Here is a 16,219-nt window from a genome sequence, read left to right as displayed (position 1 = left end):
ATGATATTGAGACACTGAACCAACGTTAGTGGCTAAGAGCACCGTCACATGCACTTACCTGTACATATTGTACTGCATTTTTGCCCTGTAATTGAGCAATGGTATGCCTATGTATGTAAGCTGCTTTAGGCTTACATCTGCTGCTTATAACAACACTGCTTTCTTGTTTCCCTGCAGGTAAATACAGCCCTTGCACAACATCAGAGGTAAGTAACGGCATTGTATCTCTGCTTTTCTGTATAAAATCTTACAGAGGTTTAAACAACATTATGTGGCATATTAACTTGTTTAAGGTATCAAAGTATTAAAGTACCTGCTGTGGGCGAGGGAGAAAATAAGAGCATAATGGATTAGTAATGGTTGTTACTAGTTTGAATGTTTTTTGTTGATTACTTTAACAACCTCACAGAACACAGGCATGGAAACTGTGTGTCTAGACAGGAACTAGTCTGTCAATTAGTGAGATATCTCTGAAGGCAACAGAGGTATAGCATCAAGATAAGAGTGGGCACTTTGCAGGATTATTTCAAATCCAACCAGTTTCAGATAGAGCTGTGGTTGTATCCGTCTAAAGCCATGGGTATGGGTATGTTTTGTGTTTTTTTTTCTTTTTCTTTTTCTTTACATTTTGTCAAATTTGCTTAATATTTATTTCATTGAATTAGATGAAAATATCAATACCATTCTCATGTTTCCTATGTAGAGCTGCAGCCACTAGGCAGAGAGGCTTGCAAGCTTAGTGGTCTGTAGCATGATATTAAATGGTCTATTTATTGTCATTATCATTATAAAATTCTATCATCTTTTTCGTCATTCTTTTGGTTAATTTTGTAGAAAGGAAAAATAATTAAAATGTAATAGAACACCTCCCAGTTGTTTTCCTCCACCAGCCCCAGAGCTCCCAGCTGGCTTCTCTGATTGACTGGTTGGAAATGTCACCAGCACGGGGCCCCTATTTTAAGACAGTTATGGGAGCAATTGTGGACGTAATTAAAGGGCTATGTAAAATCGTCCCTTCTCCACTGTCTCTGCACTCTCATCAACTGCTGTTAATTGCTGTAATAAAATGCGAACACAAGTCTTACAGTGTGACGGGATTAGTTTTCCCACTTTTTTAGAATATTTTTTGGATATTGTAGATGGAATCATTTTAACCTGCAGAGATCTCTTTTGTGTTACTTTGGTTGGCAGATGCTACCACAGTGTTTGATGTATTTAAAGCTGATAAAGGCTTTTGGTGTGGAGGCTCTTGACTGAGAATTTTTTCCCGGTTCACCAGAGACAGTGTGCAATCATTTTCATGGAGATGTGGAGTTGGATTGCTGCGTAATAAGGCTGTGATACCAGATGGACTATAACTCAAGCACACTGCACTGCAACAACAGAGACTCCAAAACTGTATAGACAAATCCCTGTTAAGCAGCTTTGCACTAGAAACGAGTTCTCACTAAACAGTGTATTACAGATTGGCTCACAAAACTGCTTGCAAGTTTTCGGAGCTGCATGATACTTGACAGCAGTAAATCTTGCAGCACAGACATTCTGCTAGCATACACTGTGGAATTAGCCCAAAGCTGGATGAACAGGGACACGTGTGTAGTCAGCGCTGACACACATCATCTACACATGGCTTCAAACTAGTGTGAACTCTAGCAAATGATGCGGCTGCGAATGTCAGATGATGCTGTTGTTTCCCCTTGGAGTCAATAAGCCGAATTCTTGGCACAGCCTGCTGCACATATGTCTCTTTGATTGCTAATCACTAAAGCTAAGTTCCTTGGAAATCACTGATATGTGTTCTGTAGGCTATTATTCAAATGTGACAGTTTGATTCTTTAGCCAAACATTTCCTCCTTCTGACGCGTTAGCTTCTGCAAGGATTGTGTTGGTGACCCCTGCAGTCATGCTTGGTAGACCCTCTTGGTCCCATGATGCGGTGTAACCTCAGACATTTGTGGATTATGCTTCATCGCATCCCCCTCTGTCAAAGTTTAACTGTGCATGCTCCACGCACTCTTAACATCTGTGTGCTTTGAAGTCTGGGAAGGGATTAGAGTTTAAACTTGTTAAAATGAAGTCACATTTGGTGTGTAAGCATAACATTTCAGTCAGGAGTTATGGAAGCAGGAATAGTGTCTGCTTCTGTGCTTCCAATAGGAGGAGTTTTACACAAGGCTGAAGGTTTCAAGTGTTCTCTGTGTTCTGTATAAGAAAAGTGTGCTCCATGTCCACCTAAAGAACCAGTCAAATGACTGGGTTTGAGGTCACAGCAGCATAGTGAGGCACAAGATTCCCACCAGACATTGGGCTGGTGATAGAACACAGCATATTCTTCTTTATCCGGAAGAAAAATATTGATTTAGCTCCATTTTGTAGTTTAAGAGAATGAAGTCCAACTACGCAACAATTACCACAGCTGTTCAGCTCTGTAAAACTATTTTTTGAGATGGGTTTGGAATGAAATGCCAATAACTGCCAAGAGCTTGTCAGCCATATTGGCCACCTTCACATAAGTGGAATAAAAGAAGGGCACAACAAATTATTTCGAACCACACTAGCAGCTCTACTATGCATGGTCGGTCAGTTCACCACTATGGTCCAGACTGAGATATCCTAATACTATATTGAATGGATCGCCAGCCATGATGTTGTGTTGTGTATAGGACTCCATAATACGGCTGACACCAAATGGTTGGTTTTGAGTGAACATATAAAACCGGTTGGGGGCTGGATCTGCTATTTGGTACAGATACTTCATTGACGTTCCCATCACCCTCATCCATACTTGATGTTTTGTGCTAATAGGTGTATGCTAGCATGCTCACACACTTACAAGTGCTGTAAGCGGAATGGTTATTTTAGCTAACTTCCTGTCAGTTACTGGAGTTAGCAGTCCCCTCGCTCGTCCCTACGTCACCACATTAATGCACTGCGGTTTTCAAGCAGCGAGTTATCTAGCATCATCTCAGATCCATAAGTGTGATAAAAACCTGATAAAAACCATCAAAACAGACATTGGGAAGGATTTTTACCTGCTCCGCCATTGTAGGCGCATAAACATTCACCCATCTGTCGCTCTGGCGTGCACCGGCAGTGAGACCATGAGTGAGACGGGTGTCGGTTTGTAGCATTCTCTCTTGTGATTAGATATTAATTTTGGGATCCCCCGAAAAGTTTATTAGCCGATTACATGCAGAGCAGCTGACTGAGAAATCGGCTTTATGAGACGCGCACATTATGAAAGTGATCACTGTATGAATAAAGAGCAATTTAATACCTATATTAAAATAAATAAACCGCTTACTTCACCTTTAACTAAGATGGTGAACATATTATTTGCTAAACAGCAGCATATTTACATTGTTATTGTGACATAATGCAGATGGTAGCATGTAACAGCCTCACAGAGCCTCAAGTATGGCTGACAAGTGTATACATGCACATACACATGAAGCTTCAGCTGAGTATTTGAGACTTTATTTGTACCATTTAAGGAGTTAATGAAAGATGAGCAAGTTGCATCAGAACCTGTCCATTTGAAATCAATCTCTCCTCCTGCGTTTCACAGTCCATAATGTCACTGGACATTATGGACTGTAATGTCTCTACATTCACAGAGCCAGGATGTGCTGTTCAGAGTTAAAATGAAATGACACTAGAAGGACGAGCACTGATTGAGCCTCAATTCCTGGCTTTTATTGTCTCAAAGGAATTATAAATAACACAGAAAGTTATTCATGGGGGAGCTCTGTGGTGTAGCGGTAAGAGCATGTACCATAGAGGCCTAGTCCTCCTAGACCCAGGTTGGAAACCAGCCGGGGTCGTTCTTTGCATGTCATCCCTATCTGTAGCCCATTTCCTCTCTATATCTCTATCCGTTAAATAAAGAATGGGCAAGTGATCTTAAAAAAAGAAATTATATTAATTTGTAGCAGTTACTTTTGTGAATACAATAACAAGTCTGAAGTCACATTTCCAGATTTCAAGAGACGCACCGCTGTGCGTGAAAATCAGCACAGACAATCCGATAGTATTACTGGACAAAGCAGAAAATAGCAATATCATCAGTGGGTCATATTCTCAATCACCATTGTTTTAACTCACTTTTTGATAGACAGTAACTTGACAGAAAATAAACTAGATTGTAATCTTACGGAGAACAACTTTAACCAACATAGGCCAGTTGTATGGAGAGTTGCTGGTAGGATCTCAACTGCAATATAACCAAACGGAGTAACCATGGCAACCAGTCAAACAATTTTTCTTTCTGCAGTCCTGCTGCGCGCACATCCGCCGTGTTGATAAACAAATAAGCCCCCTATACATAAATGTTTGATTTCCCAAAATTGCTACCACATTCTGTTAATTCTGGCAAGTTTGTGCCTATCATGGTCATTCTCTGCTTGTTGACTATTAGTGATAGATACATACAATAGAGTGAATCTCATATATTTTTGATAGCATTTACAAAGCATAATTAGTTTGTTTGCTTGGTCTGGGAGGACCACACAAAGCCACATTACTTCCTGCTGTCCACTTGAAATGCATTCCTTGCTGGATTCATACGTCACTGAACTGTCAGCCTCCTCACCACGTGCAAGCCTCCCTCACCCTGGGTAGAGGTCTTCCAAACATTATCTCAAGTGTTAAACATCAAGTTGGAACCAAAACCTCTAATTGCACTTTTTTGGGTCACTGACGAGGTGGTTGGATTAACTGCAGTTAAGCGACGCACTATATCTTTTGCCTCTCTTCTGGCCCGGCGAGCCATTCTGCTGAGGTGGAGGGAGCCTGTCCCGCCCACTCATACACAATGGCTGAGAGATGTTATGTCTTGTCTTAAGCTAGAGAAAATTTGATACTCGCTTTGTCAGTCCAGTGCAGGGTTTCAGAAAGCATGGGGACCTTTCTTGGGCTCATTTCAAGCTTTGTGAACTGGCATTGACTTGGGAGGGATTATTTTTCTTTTTTTTTATATTTGTTTTGTTGTTTGTTTTGAAGTGCCATAAATTGTTTTTTATCTGCTCTTTTAATTTCAATCTTTGTATAAAAATGAACATCCTGGCACCTGTCATACAAAAAATAAATAAAGAGATTTTGATTAAAAAAAAAAGTGCCCTTATTTTGCACTGAGCACCTTCCCCCCAAAATGTCTGTGCACACCACTGCCTCGACATGACATTCAAGTGTCCTTTTATGAATGGCTTGTGTTTGTTATGTAAAAACCTTGGTAAGTGAAAGTAATATAGTGCCGTCTCTGAGTATACTGTATAACCGGTAGAGAAATTTGAAGCCAGCAGGATAACTGATGAAAATGGCTTCTGCATTTGTGAGAGAACCATCATGAGATATTTATCCTCTCTTGTGTTTACTGACTTCATAAGGGAAATAGGAATAGCGTGTTGAATTAAACTTTTCATTCAACAAGATTTGGCCCTAAACCCAATAGATTTGGCCCTAAACCCAATCCGTTCTATCATGAAGGCACGTTCACTAATGAAAGTTCAGGTGAGGCTATGGTGTTTCCAAGACAACAGAGATTAAGTGGTTTTGGGGGAAATGTTAAAACATTTTCTCTGTGCATCACAGTGCTTTTTAAGCTTTTGCCAGCTTGCCTCTTCTACATGTTAGGAATGCTGAAATTTAATCCAACCTTTTTGATGTTGCTCTTGCCCGTAATGATGGATATTGCTGCACTTTGCAGCACCGGCAAATCTCCTTCGGTTGACATCTTCATCCTCTTCCAAATGTTTTCTTCTCTCCACCTCCCTACTTCCATCCCATCATTCTGCTCGGTTGCCTGGAAGCCTGGGAACCTTACAGTCAGGGAGGCTGCCTTCACATCGCAACGTCTCATAGTAAAACAAATAGATTCTTATTTTTTGTAATCAGTTATTGTTTGCAGTTAATTATCAGGCTCTTTCAGACTTGAGTGATGGCATAGACAGGTATTTGTCTAACAGTGTTATGATCAGTAGGTAAATGGAAGTATGCACAGCATACTGTACAGTACATGCATGCGAGCCTGTGAAAGGGTCTCACGTTCTCCTTTAATCTTAAACAGTTTCACCAATGCCTCATCTTCGCCAATAGATCATGTCCATCTGTTCTCATCTGTTGTGCAAAAACACAAATCAATACATGCAGACACATATGCATTCAGTAAATGCCAGTAACAAATGGTAAGTTATACAAATAAATAGAAAATGAAAATAGAGATACAAAGCAGAATTAGTCCCCATTGATGATCATTTCAAATGATCATCTTGATTAATCTATTATCGAATTTAAAAGGGACCAGTTGATGGTCTGGATATTGTTTCGTAACATCTTTTAAAGTGAAGACATGCCTTCCACTCCAGTAATGAGCGATCGGATGGCCAGTTACGAGAGGTTTGCAAAATATTGGAGTAACGACATACTATCTACTGCCTAGTTTTAGGTTCCTGCAAAGCGCTAACTTTAGTGCCAAACAGGTACAGATGCTGGGTAAAATCAAACAATTAGGGCACAGAGAATGAAACTCCAATCATATATTTGGATATCTAGCACACCTTGGCAACCCAACGTGTCTCTGTTAGGTTTCATTTGTGGCCGTTTCTCCTGCCAAGAAATAAAACGAGATAAATAATAAAAATAAAAACGCAAATTTGTGAATTTCATTTATCAGATCAGATCATGTGAAAGCCTTTGACTGAATTCTGGAAGGTTCATTTTTTTCAGACAATACAACATATACAAGCTTTAGCTGCTGGGCTGGACAGAACAATCCATATCTGTCACATTTTCTCTTTGTATGTGGTGTGTGTGTGTGTGTGTGTGTGTGTGTGTGTGTGTGTGTGTGTGCGCGTGCGTGCGTACGTGCGTTCGTGTGCCTGTCTGCAAGGTGATATAATTGAGTGTGTGGCTTAGACAAAGAGGTGGCATTCAGCCACCTCTCCCACCCCCCATTAAAAAAACAGCTCTTACGCACAGACAGGGGAGAGGGGGACAGATCTCTCATGTGACTACTCCTCCACCCATGAATCCAGTGATGTGTTCTTCATCTGTATATCTCAACACACACACAAACACTCTCTATTCAGTTTCTCTTCCTGTCTCACCTTTCTCCTCCCTCCTTGACCCCTCTGATCCATTCACCGACTCAAATCAACTCATTCACCTTTCTTTTTTCCTGTCTCGTGGTGGTCCTCTTGTCTCTGATCCGTTCTCCCTTCCGTCCTGTGTCCCCTTATTCCCCCTTTTCTCACAGTTGAGTTTCTCCTAGTTGTTCATAACGTATGCTGTCTCGCTCTTGTTCAGTCTTTTCACAGTGCTCAGGGCTGCAGAATAATTCCCTGTGTGATTTCCCACTCTTGTCTTTTGACTTGGCTTTGGCAATGATGCCTTTATCCACCATGACTCTCTGATTCCAAGACAGATTGAGAGCTCATAGCTAAGCAGAGCATCTCCTGACCTGCAAGCACCAGCCACTGGAATAGAAATAATATAATCTTTGAACATTTTTGGGGGACATTTCCTACAAATTCTATGTATTTGACTTCATTGGCAAGTATTTTATCCAAATAATAACACTGCTTATTATTGCAAAATGCATCTACCCTCAAAGAAGATTTCTCATTAATTTGCGTGATTGAATCTTCATTCTCATAAGCATTACTTTACAAAAAGCATTTAATTCTTAAATAATTATGTTGTTTATTAAGCATAGGTAAAAAACTCTGTAAAAATGGTAACCATTTAAGCTAAAAAGTGAAGTACGTAACTGTTTTGGAGCATGCAGTGTATGAATTGGAAAGTTTCAGGAATGATCTAAGATTGTTTTACTACTGGCTTTAACTTGTGCTATTTCCATTAATGTTTATCACTGAAATTAATTGACTGTTTTTTTCGTTAAGGACAAATTTAAATTTAAAGAAACCTTACATGCTTGAGTATTTAATACAACACATTTTTTGGTTGAGTATTGTTCATGTCCTGACTCAAAATCTAGGTTGAACCTCGGACAGGTGACCACTTACGTACCTCGGCTCTTGCCCCTGAATAGTCTGAATTCCTTCATCCTTAAACGATCTACATTAGGACATGTATGGTGGGATGACTGCGTTTACCATCATGCATCAGTTAATCACAAACTCTGCTATTAGTAATCTGCTTTCAGCGTCAGTCTGTCAAGTGCCAGTGAGCGTGTGCGTTTGCGTGTGAGTATGAATGGCGGAGGGAGGTCTCTAGTCGAAGGTCGAGCCCTTAGGTCACCGTATTACAGCTGTTCAGCTCAGGCTTGGCACACAACAGAGGATCATATTGCATAACAAAGACATAAAACCACAGCCTATTTGTTTTTATTGTGTAGGAGATGAACATCAGAACAATTTACATAGAAAAAAAGAATTGTTCACAAATGTATTTTCTTAAAGCTGTTTTATGTAAGATTTTAAAACTGTTGTTTTATATATTATTTGTCACTTGCATTTTGTCCACAATAACAATTTCAATCAAAATTGACTGTGATGGATAACTCTCGGCTAATTATTTAGACTTGGCATAGCAGTCAATAAAGAGACAAAAAATTCCATCTTGGTACCTCGTTATGTGGTAACTATGTTCTAGTACTGCTTTAACAATGCTGCTTTAATATTCGTAACAACATGTTTTGAATCACAGTTATTGAGCTGGATTTTACCTACAGCCCATGTGCATTTTTAAGACTTTAACACTGTTGGATCTGCAAATGAAGGGAACATTATGTTCAAAGATGGCATTCGGAATTGAATTAGCACAGTATGTACCAGAATGTGTAAAATAACTTTTTGGTTGTCTCCTGCACTCTCTCAGGTGATTGAGTCTCTGGGCATCATGATCTACAAGGCTCTGGATTTCGGGCTGAAGGAGAATGAGGAGAGGGAGCTCAGCCCTCCACTGGAGCAGCTCATCGACCTGATGACCAACATGGCCGAGGCGGAGAGGGACGCCTGCCCCGACGAGGGCTACGAGGCCACGGAGGAAGAGGACGAGGCAGAGGCAGAGGATGACTCAGACAACCTCTCCACTGTGCATGGCTACAGAGATATCCTCAAGGTTGGTACAGTATATAGCTGAAAGTAAGTCACTGTCTTTTCTGTGTTCATTTGGACCTGGGTGGCTATTCATGCTTTATGTCCTTGTGACTGATTTCAAACACACCATTGTTGTTCTTGCTGGAGGTGTGAAGCACATCATTCCCGTTTGCATGTGGACTTTTCCTGGGAAAGGCTGTCGTGCAAACAGTGGCTTAAAGTTGCACTCATACATTTTTTTCCTCCTATAAACAAAGGATCGATGGACTATGTTGTATGAGAAAAGTGTGGCTCCTAGTTATGAACCCTCAGAACATTTCTCTACAGTTACTTTCGGCATATTTGCGTTTATGTCCAGTCAACTTAACTGTTTTGTTTCAACCTGTTTTCAGGCAGCAGCAGGCAGCTGTTTTCAGAGAAATGCTCTGATACACTAACTAAACCCTAGCGTCTGCAAATACACAAAGGTTGAGAATAGCATAGTAGAGCATTCGGTATGTTGCTCTTATTTACAGTTATACTTCCCAAAACAGCCAGAAAAGAGAGTATTGGACCTAAATCCATTGAGTTGCCAGAAACTTTATTCCAAATGAATGCTATAATGTTGCTCAATGTGCCCTGAATGTAGAAATATGTAATACGTTTCTATCAGGTAAGTCGTATCAACGTGATACCTCTTCTTTAACACCTTAATAGTGTATGTCCAATGTGTATCATGTTTGGCTTGTTGTGAAGATCACAATAAAACACTATTTACTTAGTATAAGCAACATTTTAGAAATCAAATGAAGTGAAGTAAGACGTTTTAAATTGCCCTCTGCAGCATGGCGGAGGAGAAGGATAACTTACAATGGAAATACAGTTCTTGACTAAACACAAGCCACTGATTCCAGGAACAGATGGTATCAGCGAGGGAAACTGTTCAAGGAATAGATGTGTGTGAGAAAAATGAAAATATCAAGCGTGACTCTGAACACAAGACTTTGACTAGCACAGTGCATCCTTGCTGGGGCCCATGTACTGTATCTCTGTCGTCCAATAGAGCACAGAGTCACTGTGTCAGCCCTCGCATGGCCTAAAGCTGTTTACATAATGATCGTGAACCCAGTTACACACTCAGACAAAAACACACAACAACACTGCCCTCCAAGGAGATGTATCTGAGCTGTATGGCAGTCCGCCTGGCCCGATGGCTGGCAAACTGTCGGTTCCAATTGTTATCTATGTGTTTTTCCCCCTTTGTAACATATTCATTTACCCTGGACATAGCCTTTTCTGTTATCCCCACACTTGTGATGTAGGCAGGACAAGGCTCATGGAGGGAATGCTGTCTGGCATCTTCTGTGTTTAGCGATTTTTCTTTCAAACAGAAACGCAGCCTGGACAAATGGACGCCAAGAAAATGTCAGGCATTGACCCAGGGTACCTTCAGGACATATTCTGTCCTCGCTGTTGGTGTGTGTGTGTGTGTGTGTGTGTGTGTGTGTGTGTGTGTGTGTGTGTGTGTGTGTGTGTGTGTGTGTGTGTGTGTGTGTGTGTGTGTGTGTGTGTGTGTGTGTGTGTGTCTGTGTGTTTGTGTCTGTGTGTCTGTGCAGGGCTACCCTAAGGCAGAGTCGTCTTGTGTATTGTGTTAGGCAGTCAGTTACAGCAATGTTTACAAATGTCTGCAAATGTTTCTTTGGGACTATTTAGTTTTGATGCCTCGTGTCTCGTCATTGTGATACTTAAGCAAATCTTTTCACAGTTTGACATCACCAGTCTCAGAACCAGGGGGTGCAAATGTAGCCCGGAGTAGATAAACTGTTGGCGTTGGTGAAGACTACTCAGAGTGAACTGGAGAACGTTGTATTTTAGATGTGTTTCTCTTTTTAAGTATCATTGTAGTGTTGAGCTGCAAAAATAGTTTAACGACTGAGTAAGTTTAATCAAAAATGTATTTGACTCAAGTTTTACTGAAAGATAAATGGCATGCACACTTTTTTTGTTTCCTTTTCATAAATGTGAACAGAATGTCTTTAGATATTGTGCTGTCAGCCAAAGCGAAACTACAAACATTCTTTCTCGAATTTCAATTTATTGAGAAAACAATTGGCTGATCATTTATAAGAATAAATATTTGTTGAATAAGTTGCAGCCCTAATGAAGTCCATATTGTGTTTTCCCTTCTATGGCTGCCAGAGGTTACTTCACATAACCGGAAATCCCTTTATTGAGAACATGATAGTAATATCACAACGACATGGATATTAAAAGCCATTGGTTTAGAAATAAAAAGGGAATTGCTTTGCACTTTGTGTCCTTTCTTTGTCATGTTCCGAATAAATAAATAAAAAAACTCTACTTTATGAATTGTGTACAAATGACCTCCCTGTCTCTCTGCTTCACTGTCTCCCTTGTAGTTATGCACAACTCATCTGCCCAGTCTATCAGACGCCCACAGTCACTACCAGGCCGTGTGTCGGGCTCTTTACGCAGAAACCAAGGAGCTGGGCACTTTCCTGGAGAAGATCAAGAGTGCCAAAGAGGTGGGTCACTATCACCATCATCAATGCTGTGGACTTGTGAACCACTTTGTTTTTCAGACACATTAATTGCAGTTTAAACCATCAGATATGTGTTTGAGGTGCCAATTATACAGTAGATATAGCAGATATCGGTAGGTTGAACGTATACCTTCTTCCTACAGTTTATGATACCGTTCTCATTTAAAACCACCCCCAGTGCGCCCCTATAATAAATGGATATGAAATGATGCACTGACCTTTACATGAAGGACATAGAGAGGCATCACTTTAGGAGATGTAGCACTTTGGCCTTACATGGCCCACACGCACCATTACATGACATCAACAAGACTCTAACTCTCTGTGGTTTGCATAAGGGTAGATGTCAAAAACACCAACTACTTATTGAAAACTAAATCTACATTTTAATCACACCTGATGATGATATTCTCTCATATGTTGCCTTTTTTATATTTAACTTAAGGCCTGACAAAGTGAACAACCATTCTATAGTTGTATGACCTGAAGTGAGGGAAAACAGCAGAGCATTAAAGGCTTCGAAGAATAAGGTCTGGATTGTAGCATTTAATAGGCATGGACATAATAGAGGCACACAGAGACATGAAGACAGTAGTCAGACAGCAGAGTTTACTGTGTGACAGAACAGAGACAGTCAGCTGATACAGAAAGAAAGAAAGGAAGAAAGAGGGCATTGGTGGTTGTTGTGACTGTGGATAACAAAATGAATGGACACATCATTGCACCTCCTACTGTATATTCACCATAACACCTGATAACTCCCAGCTTTAACTGCCAGCTTATCCTCATCATAACTCATTGCTCATGACATGTTACAAAACTCTGACACGTGTTTTAGATTGTTCACACTTGCATGGAAACTATTCTAATGACAAAACAAGGTGTTTGCATTATAAATCACACTAAGAAAAAAACACTTATCATTCACCCACAATACATTTAGCAATCAAAATAAACTCTGAGTCTTTTAAATTTTATCCTCATTTGCAGCTAAATGGGACTGGCCACTTGAATTAAACAGAAGCCATTTAAAGCCTCAGTCAGGGGCATAAGGAAGAATTAAAGGCTTCACTTATTTTTGAGGCCTTGTGCTAAGGGATGTTGCAATTATTTTTTCACACAACTTTTATAAAGTAAAAAATTAAATAAAGCCCTCTCATCACCACATTCACACTTACGATATTAATCACATTTCAGGATTTCTAATGTGGATTAAGTGGTAGGCAATACAGTCAATTTGGGCCTTTCCTTAAATATTAAGTATCATCCTACTTAGCTGTCCATTTGTGATCTAGCAGAGGCTACTTCCTGGTAACACCTTAATATATATATCAACAACATTTAAAAAATCTAACATAACTTAGAATGCATATTTGATTTTTCAATAGTTTTCTGTCACTGTTTACTGTCCACGCTGGCTTGAAAAAATTAAATACATGTACATTTTTGCAGTTTTTTGGCATGGAACTATTTCGACTTGACATACTAACACATGTGTCCTTGTATAAGAACAAAATACCAGACATCAGCAGCTTTGATACAAACAGGCCAAGTGTACGTCACTTTGTCCAAACAGCGAAGACAGGCGGTGCTCTCACACCCTGCTGGCTGCAATGGGCCACTGTGCAGAGAAAAGAGACATGTTTGTTGTGCCTGTCCCGACATACAGCAGATGACAATATCTGTTGACATGCTGACTCTAATGATTCAAATAAGCACGAGGGTCCGGTTGAGGTGGTAGGGGGGTCTGTGATGTAATGAGTTTTCCAACTTGTCTGCATACCGCAAAGGATTAACACTGCTTCAGTCTATTACCGTTATGTGGTTTGTTATGGGTCATGTGTCCATATTAAAGAAGAGGGCAGCCGGGTGATTTCAATTATTTTTCTCATTGTTGTGGGATAAGCAGGTTTGCACAGTAAGAACGCATCCCAATCGTTCTGCTTCCTACTTGATGAAAAGGCTTGTTAGAAAGCTCATGTATGTTATTTCTTCACATAGTATGTATTATCATGCCCCCCAAGTTCAAAGTGAGGCTGTCTCTCTAAACACAAAGCAATGTCTTGATGTCATTCAAGATCAAGTGCAGGAGTCATTTTGGGCTTTGTTTCTCTTTCGCTCCTTTTGGAGCCCAGCTGTGGGTTGGAACATTTCCTTTGAGGAGTTGTGTGTGTGTGTGTGTGTGTGTGTGTGTGTGTGTGTGTGTGTGTGTGTGTGTGTGTGTGTGTGTGTTCCTCCACCTCAGGGTTCCTTCCTGCTATGCACCACTGCTGCCCTTTCAGTGTGCGTAATGCATCTGAATGAATAGAGAGGATTTGTTTGGTTACATCATTCTCTGTTAGGAGAGACAGGACTTATTGCAGGGTGGATAAGGCTGGGGGAATTTTGACACAGCATCCTTTTTTCACTTGGACAGTACAGAAGAAATATCTTTTGTTTTTGTCCTTTAAATCACCATCTTTAGCATTAGCTTTACATATAGCACTTTTTAAAACAGAAGCAGAAATGTCTTGCATGTCATTTTGGAGTAATGCTGTCCAACAACTATAGGAAATTGTGTGGAAACATATATAGTGTCCACTAGATCATTTGTGATCACTTTTTTGAACCTTTTCATATAGTAGCATACCATTTTCACCATACGTTGTTTGTTGTACGACCAAATGCCTACAAAACTGATGACACACCCATTAGCCTCAGCTTGACTGTGGGTTTGGTGCTAATAAGCAAATGTAAGCACGCTAACAAGCTCAACTATGATACTTAAGGAGTGAAAGGAAGTATTCAAGCCAATTACTTATTTTTGCTGCACACCTTTATTATTTATTTATTTATTCACACATCTCAAAAACAACAACAAGCACTCTGTCATTCATCCGCCTTTTAACCCCAGCTGGTGCCCGCTTACCATAGTTACCATACACCCTCTTAAAGGGAGCGAATCAACTTTCAGTGTGAGGCAATATAACCCACATTTCATACTGAACACACATACATTTGTTTGGTGAATTTGTGAATTGGTGTGTCTATGTAATGTCCGCCACAATGGTTAACATATGTTATATGTTCTTAACATCAGCATTGTCATTGCAAGCATATACACATATTGATGTTAGCATTCAACTCAAATCCTACCTATAGGAAGGCATTTACTCATTTATAATAGTATTAATAAGAGTCTCTAAATAAAATGAAATTGTACATGTGACCTTTATTCAATGCCATCATCAACACATAATGGAAGTGTCAAGGATAATTGGCAAATGTGTTACATGCTTATTTACACCAGTGTGTGTGTGTGTGTGTGTGTGTGTGTGTGTGTGTTTCTGTGTGTGTGTGTATGACTGTGTGACTGCGATTGCATATTCATGCCTGCATGGATGCATTCACAGATGGGTGCACATCTGTTATGTGATTTTGGCCTGTCTGTTGATGTATGTAGATGAGTCTGTGCCTGTGTTTATCTGAGCTCCTGCCTTTGTGTCTTTATATGTTTGAATCCATATAAATGTGTTTTTGGGATAGGCAGAAGTGAGACGGGTTCTAAGCAGCCCTTCAACCCCCACTTGCCAGTCTGTGTGGCAGGCAGCCAGAGCTGTGCCGACTCTGGTGGTGGATCTATCTTTATCTGCCTTTATCTGTGGCTTTGTCTCTCCACAAAGACGCCTCCTGCTGCTGAATGAATGGTCATTCTCAGACAGCAACTCCGGCTACTTTTTTAAGTGCTTCTGCATCTGTTGAAAGCTAAAAACGAATATCAAAGAGGGCAGAATTACTGTGTAGAAATAAATTAAGTTGTAGATGCAGCTGGTAATTGGCCTGATTATTCATGCAGACTTCTGGCAGAATAGACTGTTGGTTTTGTCCACACAAGGGTTTCAGAGTTGTAATTTAAATGCGCTCCCCATCAAGTGCAGTCATCCACTGCTTAATCAAACCCTCTAATGGGAATACTGTATGTGTCTTTGATGTGATTTCATGACGCTCTGTTCATGCTAATGAGATAATGGCGTTTAAAAGCAAGTGAGTGGATCTCTCTTTATGCTCTTCAATGGCTTGAGTAGCAGTGGTTTAATTGTGTGGGCCGTTACAAGCCATTTAGCACTTACTGCTGCTGCATATACACTGTAGGCATGCAGGGTTATGAGGCAGCCACATGCATTATGTTGTGAGTGATATTATGTAACCACTTCACTGAGGCTACATGTGTCCAGTGGAGGCAGGATGATGGTGAATTGTGATTTCCCCGGTGGGTTGAGGTCTTTTCTCTGCAGTCAGCTGGGCAAACTCTCCTGATTGTCTAATCAAACTCTTGTCTGCTGTGACGCGACTGCTCACCACAAATATTAAACTGAAGGAACATTACATCTCTCTTTGGGTGTGTGTGTGTGTGTGTGTGTGTGTGAGAGAGAGAGAGAGAGAAATAAAGAAAGAAAAAAAGAGCGATAGAGAGAGAGACACACATACACACACACACCTACACACCCACACACACACACACACACACACACACAGAGGACTGCAGGTTAGCTCCCACGGAGAGGCCGTCAGTGTTTTACATCACTCTTAAAGGGCTCACGTGGCACATGTTCACACTGGTTCACACAGGTGTCAGGATGG

At 40.5% G+C, this 16,219-nt stretch overlaps 1 protein-coding gene across 1 annotated transcript in view; it reads left to right on the top strand.

The window, feature by feature from the left end:
• spire1b (spire-type actin nucleation factor 1b) overlaps positions 1–16,219 on the top strand; it is a gene marked incomplete at both ends in the record, with an annotated part of 34,616 nt that overhangs the window by 6,042 nt on the left and 12,355 nt on the right. The window contains 3 exons of the mRNA XM_080039046.1: positions 178–206; positions 8,836–9,078; positions 11,456–11,581. Coding sequence (XP_079895172.1) covers positions 178–206; positions 8,836–9,078; positions 11,456–11,581 — 398 coding nt within the window. The remainder of the gene's footprint in view (positions 1–177; positions 207–8,835; positions 9,079–11,455; positions 11,582–16,219) is intronic.

This window comes from Ammodytes marinus (genome assembly GCF_949987685.1).
Source record: "Ammodytes marinus genome assembly, chromosome: 13".
NCBI lineage: Eukaryota > Metazoa > Chordata > Actinopteri > Uranoscopiformes > Ammodytidae > Ammodytes > Ammodytes marinus.
The sequence above is the reverse complement of the archived record's forward strand: the minus strand, read 5'-3'. Positions and strand labels throughout refer to the sequence as shown.